This window comes from Numida meleagris, chromosome 3 (genome assembly GCF_002078875.1).
Source record: "Numida meleagris isolate 19003 breed g44 Domestic line chromosome 3, NumMel1.0, whole genome shotgun sequence".
In the NCBI taxonomy this organism is placed as follows: Eukaryota; Metazoa; Chordata; class Aves; order Galliformes; family Numididae; genus Numida; species Numida meleagris.
In genome coordinates, this window is record NC_034411.1 from 76,641,904 (window position 1) to 76,658,464 (window position 16,561).

Consider the following 16,561-nt stretch of genomic DNA (forward strand, 5'->3'; position numbering starts at 1 on the left):
CAACCGCCGCCCCGGGCCGACGGCAGCCCGCTCCTCCGGAGAGAGCGACGCCGCCGCCGAGAGGGGCCCCGCGCCGCCCCCGGCATCGGCAGCCTCCCGCTGCCCGCTCGGAGCGGGGGAAGGGAGGGGAGAGGAGGGCGGCCTGACCTGGCAGAGCTGCTTGCAGTACTCCGTGGCCGCTTGCACGGCGGGCTCGGCGCTCTCCCGCAGCCCCGTCTCCAGCTCCAGCAGCCGCTCCCGCAGGCGCCGCAGCTCCAGCAGGTCGCCACCGGGGCTGCCGCTCTCCTGCTCGGCCTCCTCGTCCGCCATCTTCGCACCCCGCTCCGTCGCGTACGCAGCCCCCCCCCCTCTCTCTACCTCGGCCTCCCGCCCCCCCTCCCCGCTCGGGTCCGCGTCACGTGATTACACAATGCCACGTTCCGGGGAGGGGTCACGTGCCGGAGAGGACGGGAGGGGGGGAGCGCGCGCGCACTCCCCATCCCCCGCGGCGCAGGGTTCGGCTGGGGAGGGGCGAGAGCGGAAGGGGGCGCGCGCCTCCGCGCGTCACGTGATGCCGCGCCACGCCCCCTCCAACGGCCGCGCGGCCACGTGACGGCGCTGCCCGCCCTCCCTGCGACCGGTTTTGGCGGCAAATGGCGGTGGTGGTGGCCTTGCTGCTTCCCTCGAGCCTCGGCGGCGGCGATGGCGGGCGTCCGGCGTGGGTGTGCGAGGGCTCGTTCCTCCTCGTTGGCAGCTGGTGCTGTGTGCCTTTAAGTGGGGTCCTTCCTTTCCTTTTGTACTCCGATAAGCGCTATTAACAGAGTGGGAAGCGGCAGGGACTGGCGTTGACCTCCTTATGGCAAGCCTTTCTCCTACTGAAATTAGCAGAGGAAAAATCTAATAGGTTTGTATGTATCCCTCACTGCCGAGCTCTGTGATACCTACCCAGTACTAATGAGCAATGCAAATACTGGTAACGGCTGCACAAAAGCCTACTTACTCTTTCTGAATCGCTTAATTTTGCAAGCTGGAATAGCGTCTCCTCAGGATAACTCTTCCAGTTCTATGTTGCACTATTTGTAATTAGTTTCACTTACGGGTAAACCACAACAGCCAAATTCACATTCATAGGTGCCATTGTTTTAGCTTGCTGCCTCGTTTCCTCCTTGCCCAGAGGGTTTTCAGTGTTGAGCCCAGGCCAGGAAGGAGAAACGGGGAACATGACGTTCTTACACAAAAGATTAGCAGGCAGAGGTGGTAGAGTAAGGACTGTTTGTTTTGTTCTCATCTGGATCAAGTGGAAAGAAGCCTGTCCTGCAGCTGTCCTACTCCAAACAGGACTTGCACAAAGGCCTCCAGGGGCCTCATGCAAGGAAGCGTTCCTGCCTTTAATCACAGTTTAGAGGCAGTTAATTGCTAGACTTCCACCCCAGAGACCAAAGGTGGAGTTAGTAAATAGAAGGAAAGACCACTAGCAGCAGTTAATAAGGGACAGATTGCCCTTTTTTCTCATTTGACAACAATGAAAATATGATGCCTGCTACTGAGGCAAGTATAGCTGTGTCCTAAGGAAGAGGTACAAAGACCAGGTACAGAGCTGCGATGCTCACCCTGTATTTGAATCCTCACAGAAGCTACAGTGCAGTAGATAGAACTTAGGGAAAGGAAGACCAGATGCCTGAAGGTGACAGGAGCGAAAGAGATTCCACAGAGAAGGTAGGTTTCTCAGATACCTGTTTTCTTCACAGATTTGTGGAGTAAATAATGAGACTGTGATAAAAAATGTAAATACAAAGCTTAGGAGACTGATTGTTGCAAGGGAAATACAGTTAAGGAAAGCATATGTTATATTGGAAAATAAAAAAGACAAGCAGAAGAGGCAGAAGTCTCTGGAGGTGGAAAGGGCGATGAATCCACAGAGAAGGAGTCCAAGGAAGAAAAATGGAATAGAGACTGTGAGAAACGATGGAGAAAAAGGTGGAATACTGAGAATGGAAAGACCCAAGTTTTACACCAGTACGAAGATGAAATTTCTTGTTAAGAAGAATTGACAGGCTTATTACTAGAGGATGCCAGAAATAAAGATTTAAGATGATGACCTATAATGGTAAAGATTCCTCATTGTCAAAAATTCATTTGGGATCCAGGTATGCTCTCCCCCAATCTTGCCACTTGACTGACTCAGTATATATCTGAAGTGTGGTGCTTTCCTAGCTCCGTGTTTCAGTTCCCATGCCGCAAATAAACCTGTCATTAAGAGGGGGCATTTCTTATGGGTCTTCAGGTACTTTCATTGTATGTTTTGGGATGCTGATTGTGGCTGGAGAAAAAGTTGTCTTACATAAAATAACAATGAGAGTGCTTTGTAAATTGTATGTAGCTGAAACCTGGGAGGACTATCAACTCTTCCAGGGGGAATGTCATGTTAGCAAGGAGAAACTATGATGTTTATATATCTGTGGAACCCAAGCAACAAAACTGGAGTGGCTAAAACTAATTCTTAAAACTAGGTCCTTTATGAATACCAGAAACATGACAGAGCAGAATTTAGGACAGGAACACAAATAATAAGACACTTAAAGCGTTATGGAGGTAAAATGAACTGATTGAGGATTAACATTTGTAATGTGATAGATATTAAAGAAAAAAACTGATAAAAAGTTAAAGAAGAACTTGTTTGAGTCAATATTGGAGAAGGATGGCAAAAAGTTTCTAGTAGATGAACATGTGCTAGAGACGTTTCAGTTCAAGTCTGGAGAGAAAGAGTTTTCATAAGATTATTAGGAAAAATATTTACTTAGAGCAAAAGTAGGTTGATAATAGATTTTTAATTACAAAGGTCAAACTTGGAGAAATTAAGGGAATGAGTTAGTGATGACAACGTCATTTAGGTGGTTGTGAACTTGCATGTGGGGAAGGCTTGGCATCTGTAAAGTGTCTGCAAAAAAGCATCTGAAATCATATCTCAAACAAGAGGGATGGTTGGTCACAGCTGGATAAATAGCCACTTCAAAAGGATTATTGAGAACAATCAGAAGCTTGAAGGGAATGGAACAAAATGATTGCTTATAGAAATATTAAGGAGGGTAAAAATAAAGTGAGAATTGTCAGAAGCCCAGCTGAGTTTCCTTACAAAGGAAATTAAAGCAGGGGCTAATGAGAAAGAAGATATGAAAATGAATGTTTCCACATTTGAGATGAAAGCAAAAATCCTATCGCATACCCATCTGAGACATCAGAAGATATTTATTCAGCCAGAAATTTCCATTAATGATGTAGGTACAAAAATATGAGCTGTAATAATGAAATTTGCTGATGACACAAAATAGTGTGACACTTTCAATAAGAGAGGGATCGAGATTGGATGACCTTGAAATCCTAAATAATAGAATGGGATTAATTTTAAAAACGTAAAATACGAGGAGACTGATAGCAGTACTTTCTCCACAGGGGGAAACTCATCAGTTGGGGGTGACAGTGAATGGAAAGTGTTCATTGTATTAGTTGAGGATGACCAAGTCATAGATGTGCTCTGTCTACCAAGAAAAAAAAGAAAAAGGAAGCTTGTAAAATCATATGACTTGACAGGTCAGATATTTCCATTAGATATTGCAGGTAAAAATAAAACATCTAGCTCATCTGAAACAATTTGTGCAATCCTGGTCACTATTGGTCAGAAAAGATTAGACTGCACTGCAGGAGGTACAGAGGAGGGCACTAGGGATTATAAGTAGAATGGAGAATCTCTTTTATGAGAGGAGAATATAAATCATTCTTTTAGTTCAGTGGAATAAAATGTGAAAAGAAGTATGATTTTAGTCTAGAAACACTAAAATGTCAGGACAAAAGCTTTTCAAGCTGAAGGATGGTACCGGGAGAAGAAAACTGCTGAAAATATTGGAATAGACTTAACTATCATGTTAGACAATGCATACTGCTGTTTCCAGGGTGCCAAATTTGTTTGTTCGCAGCGTTATAAAATAAACTTTGTGAAACAGTCAAACGGGAGGTTTGTGCAAGGCAGCAGTAGAAAATATCTGCTGATGAAAACTGAGTGCAAATGAGACATGAACTCCAAAAGGAGAAGAAAATTGATCCCATGTATTCATATCTTCCTTATTGATACTGGCCAGGGCCATTTTCACCCATATTCAGAACCACCTGTGTAGGTTTATATAGTCATGTTTTACAATGAGCGAAGCAGTCTAAATATCCTCCAGCAGGAAGAAGAAAACGTGTGCAGAGCACGGTCTGGAGGTTGTCTCCAACATGAGCTGGAGGGGGTAGAGGAGAATGTTTTTGCAACATCTTCTTTCAGATTGCATGGAATCCCTTTTTCCAAAGTAGAATTACTGAAGAGGGAGTACAGCGTGCACATTTAAACACACAGCCCGGATCATGGATTGGGCTGTTTTCTCAGAAGAGAACCTCTCAAATTAGTTTTAGAGCTATCTGAAAAGAAGCAGAGGGGTTAGATTCTCATTTTAAGTATTTTAATACAAACCTTAATACTGTTACGTGCAATTAGCGGTACCTTTCTAGCTTTCCATTGTCTTTTCTGTTTATCGTTTTCCATTGTTCACTGACTGATGTACACTGCCTGCATGTTCAATAGGTTCTTGCTGAGTTCTAGCTGTAAACTGAATGAATTACTGAAAGAAATGCTGTCCTGGAGACTGACATATTTTCCCATCATTGTGCTATTTTCTCCATTCCCTTCCCCGTTTTGCAAGATAAGCATTTAAATTAGGATGGCTCCACAGAGACATTTTCTTTTTTTCTTTTTAAAATTCGTATATAAGAACTGGATCTTCTTCATGAGTGCAGGAAAAAAGCATCACTGGCTATCGGGATCAGGCAGTTTTTGTGCAAACTTTGTGGGGAGGGAGGGGGTGTTTAAAATAACGACTGTCAACGTTCTGCTAAAGCTAGAGGATGCAGGAGCGAGATCAATTAAAAGAAATTGTATTTGCTTATATTCTTTTTGGTCTGCCTTCTGTATTTCTGAATTTGCATTTGCATTTTAGCTCTTTTATGATCAGTATATTACCTAGTAGTGGCACACAGCTTTTTGCTGTGACGAAGCATAAAAATGCTTCTCGAGAGTGCATTTTACAGTAACATAGTTATTTTATAAAAGAATGGCTTTGATTTTTATTTTTTTGAGCAAATTAATCACTGAGCATCTTTGGTGTAATACGGATCCATGCGTCAATAGAAGGAGAAAAGAGGTGCAGCCTGAAAAGGGCAGGCGTAGGAGAAGGCAGAGGGATGGATTTTAAACAAGGGTAGTGTAAGTGCCCTGTAATCCCTTACCCTTCTCTTACTGATGATGAACTGCTTGTACTGCCTGTTACAGCAATATTGATTGCAATCAGGTGATGAAGCCGTTGCACAGAGAAAGAAACCGCTGCAGTGAAAATGAAAAGATGGAAATGTAATGAATTCTTGATTCAGAAATGATTTATTGGAATAAAATGAAAAAGTCATTCTTATAGCTGAGAGGTAGTCATGGGAATAACAGAAATGCTGAAAGAATATCACCATTTTAAAATAAAATCCATTTCAAACTATGTATGTATCTTCAACAGCATTCCCACACTTTCCATCAACATTCCTTATGCTGCAAATTTTCCCCTCTCCCAGCCTTAGCTTTACTTACAATTAATCCACTGGTATTATAGTGATGGAGATTCTTGCTGGAATGCATTAACTTCCTCCTTTAAATCCCCCCTGAGGCAAGCCACTTGAAAAATATTTCCTTTGTCTAGGACACACAGTTTAGTAGCTCTCTTCTTACAGTGAGATAGCGATTCTTTGCAGTGATTTATGCATACTATTGAAATACAAAAACTGCATTAAATTATGCTGCATTAAAAGATCTGAGACACGCATTCCATTACTTAGGCGCAATTGCAGAAGGAAAATGTAGGTCTGATCCTGTTGCCGTTCAAGCCCGTGCTTACAAAAACATTGACTTGAGATGTAACGTTATTAGGAGTCGAGTAACTGTTCACTTAGAGAGGCCAAGAGAATTGCCTTTCAAAGTCACTGATGGCCGTGTACACATATGCACCTTTTTTGTTTTATTAGACGAATGAAGTTGCTTTGTGCTCTTTCAAGAGAATTAGCGTCGGGACTCCTGGAGGGAAGATTCTGCAGCCTCTGAAATAGCCTGTTTCAATGCTTAGCAATCCTGATTGTTTGAATGTGTTTGTAATACCCAACTTAAACCTCTGCTGCAAATGGATCTGATCTTTCTCCTTCCTTTAGTTGTCACAGTGGAACAATGGCCACCAAATCTTTTATGACAGCCATCTGCACTTTGAAGTGCTGCTATAATGTTCCACCTTAATCCCTTCATTTCTAAGTTTACTGCTTTATATCTAAGCCATCCAAACCTTATTCCTTCAGGTGTCCTCACAAATGCTATTTCCTAAACTTTCCTCACTGCTGCGTTTCCCCCTTGGTAGATCGTTGTCATCTTCCTCGGAGTACAGTGACCGGTTCTGAACACAGCATGGCTCTTGCTGGGTCTTGCCAGCGCTGAGTAAAGTGGAATAATTACTCCGTGTATCATACATCACATTGTTGACTCTTTAGTTAGTAAGCTCCCACGTTGTTTTCTGCCTACACAGACATTTCCTATTCTGTATTTAATTTTTGTTCCTCATTAGATTTCTCTTTGTAATTTTCTGTTTTATATCTCATCTGGTTGATTCTGGTTGATTTTAAGCTGCCTCTTCAATTTCTTAGGCTCATTTTTAATGCTACTTCCATCCTTCAAAGTGTTTTGCAACATTTCCCAATCTAATGTCATCATCTGAGGCGTATATAGAAGTGGTGAATAAAACTGTTCTCAGGACAAACTCCCCTGGCTGTTCTCTGGAGAGACCTTCCCAGAATGACAGCAAACCATCAGCTATGGTACTTTGGGAACAGTTTTTCAACTGTTGCACCTACCAGGTTGCTGATTGGCTCTGATTGTGCTGTCTTAGCTTACTTAAGAGGATGCTGTATGGAACAGCATCAAAAGCTCCTCATTGTCAAGAAGCTTCATATCGGCTATTTCCCACTTATTTTCCAGAGCAATTATCCTGTCAGCGCAGGAGATTAGCTTCAATTAATATAATTCATTTCTTGACAAACCCATTTAAGCTGTTTTTTTTATTATCGTGATAGTCGTCCAGATATTCACAACTTTTTAAATAATTTGTTCTGCTTCAAGAGCTAAAAGTTAGTTTGACAGATATAACGTGCTCCAAGACTTTTATCCTCTCATTTAAAAGTATTGCATTTGTACTTTTCTAGAGCTGGAACCTTTCTCTCTTGCTCACTCTTATTTCTTGAAAACAATTATTAACAATTCAAAGATTACTGCAGCTAGTTCTCTGAATATTTATGGGGAATTCTGTCACAGCCCAATAACTTAAACACCTCTAAATTTATTTTTATTTTTATTTTTTTCCTTCCAGCATCATGGGTTCAAGGCTGGGCTGCCTAAGTGACATAGGTTGCTCCAGAAGTGATGCCTCCTATTTGTTTCCCTGGAAACAACAACAGGTACAAAGAGCAAAATAGCACCAATTGATAAAACAAATTATCGGCTACAAAACACTATTTTTCAACATAGTCAGAACCATTAGCTATGCATTTCCAGCAGCAATGAACAAGAGCCTGCGTGCCATGCTTGTAAACGTCTGTGCCAATGGAGGTGACCCCACTGTCACTGTCACCACTGCTGAAATGCACCACACACCGCCTCAGTGTGCTCACGCCCACTGTTTGGTCTCCATAAACATTCAGCAAGACTTGATGAATGTCACTGAGTGCCATTTTTTCTGTGTGGAGGAATTCAGTAGCACACATTTGCACCGTATGCACTTCCATGTCAGATGCCGTTTTGTCAGACTGCCTCTTTGCTGCCATCTGTTACATGGCAACAACATGTAATGGAATATTGGTGGGAAGGTTCAACTTCTGCCATGCCACCAACATCCGCCTCTAACGTCGTGGGCTAACATGACAAAATAGGAGGCATTGCTTTTGGAGCAGCCCTTGTGCTTGACAATCCTGATGTCATTGGCTTGATTCTGCAGTGTGTGTGCTTAGTGTCAAAAAAATTGTTGTAATCAGCAAAGTACATGTGCCTATGTATGCTCCTGCTCAGCCAACTTGTAAGTACATGATTAAGTGCTGCTGAAATCACTGGGACTTACTACATTACTGAAGTTAATGAGACTTCACACTAGTAACTGCTCTGCAAACAATCACAGGCTGCTAAATGAGAGACCTGATGTGCTCCTGTGCCCTAAGTCATGTTTGAATGTCTTCTTGTTGGAGATGATTTCTCTCTGCTTGCCTGCATGGAAGGAATGAGTGTGCTGATGGGAAAGAAAAGCAGAGGAGAGTGCATTCACCACCGAGTGCAAGCTGGTTGCATGTGGTGTTGTTGAATTAGGGTGTGCATCATCCTACCCTCGTGGATGCAGTGAGCTCCATGCTGAGCAGGGCACCAGGTGTGGATACAGTGCAGGGGACATCTCTGTACCCTTGATGGGAAGCCTTGCTGCCCAGCTGAGCTCAGTAATTCCAAAGTGGACAACATGCTGCCATGTCTCTTGCTTTTGGGACCAAGTTGTTGTGTTCATATGGGGCCATAGCACACTGTTGGATGTTCTGGTGAAGTTCAGGGCCAGCAGGATGTGTCTAGATCCTGGGTTGATGGGCTCCTTGGCCTTTTTTAACCTGCTTTCAGAATTACTGATGAAAGTTGTTAAGGCTGACGTAGAGAATAGACAGAGTAAATTGAAGCAGACTGCTAACAAGGAGTTTTCAGTCTTCTGGGGTTTGCTGTAAACTCTGTCTGGACAGATGTGAAAATCTGTGGTCCAGCTGTAGATAGCCACATTTGAGCTAGTTGTCTATTTTTCCCTTATAACCAAGGAAAGTGGTCAATTCATCTTGTCCTGACATGGTTGTAAAAATAGATGCAAAATTCTCATTTGATTCCAAGGGAATCTGGAGAGCCAGCTCAGGTGCCTGTATGACGCTGCAGTTGTCCTCATTTGGTCAGAAAAATCCCAGGCTTATTCAAGTCAAAATATGTGTAATTATATGCTCAAAGATAGTCCCAAATATGGTAAATAGTGAAAATATCAGTTCATATCCTTGGCTGTTTTTTTTTTTCCTCATTTCTTTTCCCCCACTCCTTCATCTGCATCCAGTCTGATTTTGTTAGGCTTTAATTTACGGGACTGATGAATCACTTTTGTTGTGGTTAATGCTTGCTTTATTCCTCATTTGTAACTGATGCTGATTGCAACATTTTGTTTAGGATTTGGTTGAGCATGAAGGGAAGCATATGCACAGGGTTTAAATTCCTTTCAAACATTTTCTAGACCACCATCCAGTCATCTCAGGATCCACCAGTGGCTTGCAGACATCAGAATAAGTGACTGATGTAAACGGAAGGCAGGCTCACAGGAGTCTGAGTAGACAAAAATGATCCAAAGGATGGAACACCTCTCCTATGAGGACAGGCTGAGAGCTGGGGCTGTTCAACCTGGAGAAGAGAAGGCTCCGAGGTGACCTGAGAGCGGCCTGTCAGTATCTAAAGCGGGGCTGTAAGAAACAAGGGGACAGACTCTTTAGCAGGGTTGGCATGATAGGACAAGGGGAAATGGCTTCAAATTAGAACGGGGGCGATTTAAACTGGATATAAGGAAAAGGTTTTTTACGTTAAGGGTGGTGAAGCACTGGATTGGGATGCTCAGAGAGGTAGTGGATACCTCATCCCTGGAGATATCCAAAGTCAGGCTGGACAGGGCTCTGAGCAACCTGATCTAGCTGTAGGTGTCCCTGTTCATTCAGAGAAGTTGAACTAGATGACCTTTAAAGATCCCTTCCTACTCAAACAATTCTCTGATTCTGTGACTCTTTAGCTCTTTTGCAGGGCCATTGGTACAGCTCAGAAAACTGAAGCCATTTCTTGCTGTGTTCTCTGTTCAGCCAGTCTGCACAGAGCAATTCTGTAAGCTGTGCTCTTAGGAGTACTGATCATATCTGTACATGATTCCTAATGTGTAGTTTGCTTAATACAGCCACTGGTGCTTTTTAGAACACACTATTGATGGGTGTCAGGGTTGGAGAAGTTCCCAAGGACACCGCTTCCTGTGTTTCACTGCACATTAAAGCAACATTGGTGGAAGAGCTACAGCAGGAAACTGGGAAACTCTTAAAATACAAAGACATTGCTGCTGAGCTTTTCTTTTCCCTGTCAGAGTGAGCTGATTTCACACATGCAACTCTTTAAATCAATAAATCAATGGCAAACTTGAGGCCTTATTTGCTGTAATGAAGCAGTTGTATTGCCACGTTCTGCCTTGTATCAGACAGCAGCAGATCTGGTTTAAATGGCCAGTGTGCTCTGCCTGCTCCAATGCTGCAGTAAAGCTCTGTTTAAAGTAAAAAAAGTGTATGTTTAAGCTTGGTGAGGTTTATTAAATATCAACATTTTCTATTTATTGATACTTTATTTGGTGTATTTGATATTGACCAATGGAAGTGGCAGATGTGCTATCTCTGAATTTCCTATTGAACATTTAGATACAGTATTTTAAGTGTTTAAAAAAATTGAAAAATTCGAAAGGGCATCTCAGGAAAAAAAGTAGTCAGAAAATGAATGGTGGTTAAGATACTGGGATGTTTTTATTAGCTTTCTAGCTCTGACTTCCTGCTTGGAACAGTGTATGGTGTACTCCTGAAGAAGAAATCGGCACCCTGAAGCTAGAACAGAGAGTTTGCTTGCAGGATTTTTGTGGCATTTGCCAGCCTGCATTTTCACCAGTCTGAGTATCTACCCGTTCTAAAGGCTCTAAGAGCTGATGGAGCTCAATTCATATTTCTGTGAGATCAAAGCAAGTACTGTTAAATGCATTGCGTACAAGTCTGTGGGCTTTTCTACACCTGTTAGGTCTCTGGGAGGTCATCTCTACATAGGAATAGCTCTGGAAAGGCTTTTGCATTTCTGCAGGCCTGCTTACTGTCATCACAGAAGCTGCCCTTGCAGTACCAACTTTTAAAAGTATGTGGTGCATTCCCTTCTTACTATCAAGAAATGCTGAGTGTTGGCATTTAATTGTTATATTGTCTAGGAGCTGTAGTCATGGGTAAAAATAGTTTGAGTAAGAAGATAGCCTTTGGTTTAGAGAATTTTCAAGTTAAATACCGAATGAGACGAGACAATAAATGAACACAGGCAAAGGGAAAGAATGTAGGAGGCAATTAATAGGTAAGATCAATACTCAACTTCTTTCCCTTCCAGGCCTCCTGGATGGGCATAGGAAGTTTCAGAGAACTTGGGAAACAGCACGGAGCCCAGATTGTCTTTCATTTTGTAATCTAAGTTTAGCTTAAGAAATAACCTGGACCACAACATCATATAAAATGGTATTTTTACATTTTCACTGCTGTTTGGCCCTCCTTCCCTGCCCTCTCCCTTCCCACAAATTTATAGTTTAGACCTGTACAGTCTGCTTAAATAGACATTTAGATTAAATTTGAGACATTACTATGATTCATCACTGTCCCTCTGACGACAGCCGTGTAATGCTGCAGGCAGAGAATGGCTGCTGTTCTGCCTCTTCATAGCATCTAAATTTCATCAACGTGGGAAATCAGCTCTCAGTATCCAGCTTTCAAAGCATGGTAAGGTCTGTACTGAAGTGTTACCATGTAAGCCTTTTTTATTTCTGAAAGGTAACTGTATGGAGACTGGCAATATTGGCCAGGTACGGCTTTATTTATAACGCAGTAGCCCATTTTCCATCTGCCGTATCATTACCACTGATAACAAAATACCTTGTATAATTCCTTTCACTTATTGCTCAGGATGTCTCTCAGAAATGTGAAACATATGCAATGCAGAGTTCCTGCAGAGGGACTGGGGGCTCTGATCAGGGATCACTTAGATGTGTTGATCAGGAGAGACCACTGTGACTATCTGCACTTCATAGACCTGGAACATCATCCGAAAATTTTAGTAAAGCCCAGAGCATCAGTTTGAGATCAGATATCAGAAGATAACCAGTTATCACCTGCATCTGTGTGGAAAAGGAGTTTGGGGGAATGGCTTGATTCCTCCAAATGTTGTACAAGATTGTGAACTCTGCAGGGTGAGGGACCATCTTTTTGTGGCTTTGGTGCACAGGAACATCATGAGATAAACTGGTCCCAGTGAGCCAGACTGCTGCTATCTAGGGTGGTGCTGGGCCGGCTCAGGACTGCTGGGTCTTGGTATGGATTTCTTGGGTGCTACTGCAATACGGACATTAGCAGGGTGAGCCAGATGACCTGCCAGTCAGGGAGCTCTGTGCAGTGCCAGCAGGGAGGCTGACAGCAGCCCGGTAACAAGGCTCTTGGTAATGTGATAGAAATAAGCTGTTTTCTTCAGAATATATTTTCCAGTTACGTTTCTGTGTCAGTGCATTATTATTTTTTTTTCATCAGCACTATAGGCTACATCTTGCTTGCTGCATTTTGATTGAAATTTGATGAACTTAAGCATTTTTTGTGCTTTCACCTGTAAAAAGCAGGAAACACGGTTCTATGAAACGGGAATGGAAATTTCTTCTAATAGAAGAGGTGGTACCATGAGCATTTGAGAGCGTTCAGGTTTTGGACTACAGGGAGCTAATTGCGAATTGTGTGAACAATTATTTCTGTGTTAGAATAGTGTGAGTTGCTGAAATTGTTCATTGTATAAATGAGACATCCTGCATTATTGATCAGACTTCTTCAGCTGTTCTGGCAGTATACCTATCCCTTTTACAGGGCTGTTTATCTGCTCTAAGCCTAAGAATCAATCATCCATTCATGTGTTTGGGTTTTTGTTTTTTAATTAAAAAAGCTAAACACTGAAATATATTTAAAGCTGCATTTTCCATCTCTCAAGGGCTATCCTTGTGATGCAGGAACATAGTCAGTGACTCAATTTGATTAGTAATCCGTTGAGTTCAGTGTTTTATTTCTGTCTGATAATAAGCATTTGTTGTTGCAGAAGTTGAACAAACCTAGTTAGTTCAACTGAGCAATGTTATACATAATAGCAATAGTCCATCCTGACCTTGTGAGCTGGGTTAGTCATTGTATGAGGTGTAGTTACTTGAATTAATTAAAAGTAGAGAAAACAAATATTAAAATGCAATCTGTAAAGCCCTTGAGGTCAAACCTACACATTAATGACATTTTGTTTGCTGTTCTGCAACACTGTGACAGTTATTATATTATCCACTCTAATTTTGCTCGAAGAAATTGGATTTCAAATAAACCTATTTCAAAAGGAAGCATGAAGAAAGACCTAAACAGAAGCCATCATCCTATTAGTACCATAAGTATCCTAATAATATGCCATGATTAAAAATTTTGACCTTGATAGGTTAAGGAAAAAAAGGAAAAAAAAAAGTAGATGTTCCTTATAATCTGTTTTCTTCAGAAGCAGAATTTTTAGTTTGGAGTTAGCTTTGATGAAATAATGATTTCTGCACCTATTTCTGAAGTTCTGTTACCTGCAATTTTAATTCCTTCAAAAAACAACTGAAAAAAAGATTCATATTAGTGAGCCCTCTTTGCACTATGGTTTTAGAATAGAAGAGGCTTTGCAGTCAATTATTTATGTGGAATAAATACTAAAAGCTAAATTATCTCAGAATAATCAATGTTTGGCTGAAGCTTGAGAACACTAATAGCTAACCTTAAAAGTCCAGATTCAGTTTCATTTGAAAAAATGGCAGAAGTCTCATTGATTTTAAATGAAGGAGAATGAGGCCAAAAAGTGCTGCTTTGATAGGTAATTTCAGATAATCAGTTGAAAACACCTGTAAAATAGCAGAAAACTTGACTTTCACTCCTTGTGTAATGTGTCTGTTTCAGCAGACAGGAGCTCTTTATGTTAAAAAGCTGTGTCTCTGTGTTTTCCATAGCCTTGGGACGTCTTGTTTAAGTATACAGTTATACTAGTACCTCCGAGATCAGACAGAGGGCAAATGGAAGCGTGATGGTGGAAGAGTTAAATGGAAAGGAGTTGGGAGACTCAGTGCAATACTGAAATATCTGCATATTTCCAAATCAGATTAAACCTTTTGCTTAATGTCTTTTTTTCCTTCAATCCACAGCAAATCTTTCTTTCTGGGGTAAGTTGGCAGCCATTCTAGTAGGACCTTTTGTTATCTTGTTATCTCTTTGGCGATTCTGATAATTTTCTTATGTCAGTGCAAAGCACTTGAGAGAGGTTCTGTCCTCCAGGGACTCTTGAAGATGACACGAGCAATGAAGGAAGTGACACCCGAAATATGAGATAGTATCAATGTGTCTGGGTTCCTTCTTGTGCAGGCTCAGGGTTGCATGCCAAGGAGTTGCCAGAAGATTACAAGAGAGAAGAAAATTGTTTGTGGCAGTCAGTGTGTATGAGTGCTTCCATCCTCAGATGGGAGCCCGTTATTTTTTGAGGTCACGCAAATGATAAAACATAGATTTTGGCTGTATTTGGAAGAGGTACTGAAATGTGATTTCATTATTATTGGAAAAGTCCTTCAGAACTCAACATGCTTATCCATCCAAAACAGAAATTCTATCAGAACTTCATTTTAAGGGTTGTTTGTTCCCATTTCCCTATCTGGAAAGAGAAGTAATACCAAAAAAGAAGGCAGGAATGTTTCTGAAGAATGTGACTCTGATGCAAAAAAAAAAAAAAGTATTTGTGTTCTGTACTATCCTTTCTGCTGGAGAAAATGTATAGCAAACCTTGTATTGCCCTTACTAGCAATTCTGTTTAGCAGTGTTTATCTGTGATCACACTTTGCGAGGGATAGGCTCTATTTATTGATAACGTTGATTGTCATTGTTAAATAGAAGAATTTTTTTACTGAAGGAAGGGAACATTTCCCATTGTTTTACTGAGAGTACTGGGGAATGCCCTGCAACTCCACAGAGTGGCAAAGAGGAAAAGCTTTCCTCTAGTAGGGAAAAGGCAGCATCAGGAAGCAGCCCCTAGATAAGCAGATATTGCTAAGTAGGGAAGTAGGACAGATACCTTGAGACAGCATCTGGCAGAGAAAGGGAGGAGACATGAACCCACCTTTGCAGAGAAATCCCAAGAAGGAGTGGTAAAGATCCAGCTCCTAGAAAAGTTTGTGTTTTTTTTTTCATACCTCTAAAGTACTGAACCACATTCACTCATTTCTCATTCAAGTGCACATTAAGACAGATTTGACCAAGTATTTTTAGTTGGAGATTTGGAACGGCTAAAGAAAGAAATCCTCTTAATAAAAATAGGAGCTTTTTTTAAACTATCTTTTATACAAGTGTAATTCCATTGACTTCACGAGATTTATATCTAATACATTCTGATATGAAGGGAGTACCAGGTTGTGGGCACTTTTATTTTTCTTTGTGCTCTGGGGGTAATGTCATCAGTGTCCTTGAATCATTCCAATGAAAGCGTTATTTTTTACAACATTCCTTTTTTATTGTTTTGATGATACACAGCTATACATAGCTAAATAAGTACCAAATATGAACATACAGTACAGTTGCCACTGATTTTCCTGATTATGAGGATAGTCCTATGCTTTTTTTTGTGAAGTATCACAAATCAAGCTGGATTTCCCATAGGACTGCAAGCTGAGTTGGAGTATCTAATGGGCAGGATAGAGCCAAGTCAGAGCTACTCTACAAACCTCAGCAATTTTCATCAAATTTTCTTTGAATGACAAGAAATATTAAGTTTCTGTCTTCCAGGGGAATATTTCTCAGTGAACTGTGTTTACCAATAGCTTTCAAATTTTGGCTTTATGCTTCTGTTATTAAATGAAGCAATGTTGTAAGGAGAGCAACCATCTTTTATTAGACCAGCTCATATCATTGGATAAAAAACAGGCAAGCTTTCAGGTGCAGAAATCCATCTTCAGTTTTGAAACAGAAGTCAATTTCAAGCCAAGTGCAGGCTGGGGACAATTGTTTTGGATTTAACTTTGTTACAGTGATCAGTTAAATAAATAGAAGGTGAAAAGGCACCTTGAGGCAGATGAGGATGTTAGTGGAGGTAGTTGTGGTGAGTCCCTGCGGGTTAGGGAGGGAGATGCAATGTTGGGGATGGAAACAGCATGGGACTGTACCATGAGCAGAAGCTGAGGAACAAGCCAAGCAAATGGTTGGTGAGCCTAAGCCAGCAGCCCTTCAACCTGGTGCGGGTTGGGCAGCCACCAAAGGGGTAGTGCTGCTTTTCTGCCTGCTTAGCCATGTATTAAAAGAGGCATTTAGGCCCATTGACTATAGAGGCAGCCTAGAGTGAGTAACTCAGATCTAGGCAACATTTGAAGGGAATCTCCCTTACCTCAGTACCACATGGGCTGACTGTGTTGCTGGGGCTTGTTTACAGTAGGCACCTGGATATACACCTCCCATTTGGGTTAGGGTAGAGAAATGCTGAGTGGGTGCAAGCCCCACTGTACGTCTTGGCCTCAGATCCAGTGCCATCGACACAGGCTCTGTCACTTGAGAATGGGGACTTGCAAGTCTCTAA

The 16,561-nt window shown here is 41.6% G+C and overlaps 2 protein-coding genes across 3 annotated transcripts in view; one reads left to right on the forward strand and one right to left on the reverse strand.

Annotated features, from left to right (window-relative positions):
* ZNF292 (zinc finger protein 292) overlaps positions 1-335 on the reverse strand; it is a 58,831-nt gene extending 58,496 nt beyond the window's left edge. Inside the window, exon 1 of the mRNA XM_021389450.1 lies at positions 148-335. Within this exon, the coding sequence (XP_021245125.1) occupies positions 148-309 (162 nt within the window). The 5' untranslated portion in view covers positions 310-335. The remainder of the gene's footprint in view (positions 1-147) is intronic.
* CGA (glycoprotein hormones, alpha polypeptide) overlaps positions 1-16,561 on the forward strand; it is a 35,263-nt gene that overhangs the window by 796 nt on the left and 17,906 nt on the right. The window contains exon 1 of one of the 2 annotated variants that reach the window (XM_021389455.1): positions 668-1,695. The exons of the other annotated variant lie outside the window; for it this stretch is intronic. The gene's annotated coding sequence lies outside the window, so the exon portion shown is untranslated. Of the gene's footprint in view, positions 1-667; positions 1,696-16,561 lie in introns of those variants that run through there. 2 annotated transcript variants of the gene reach the window in all.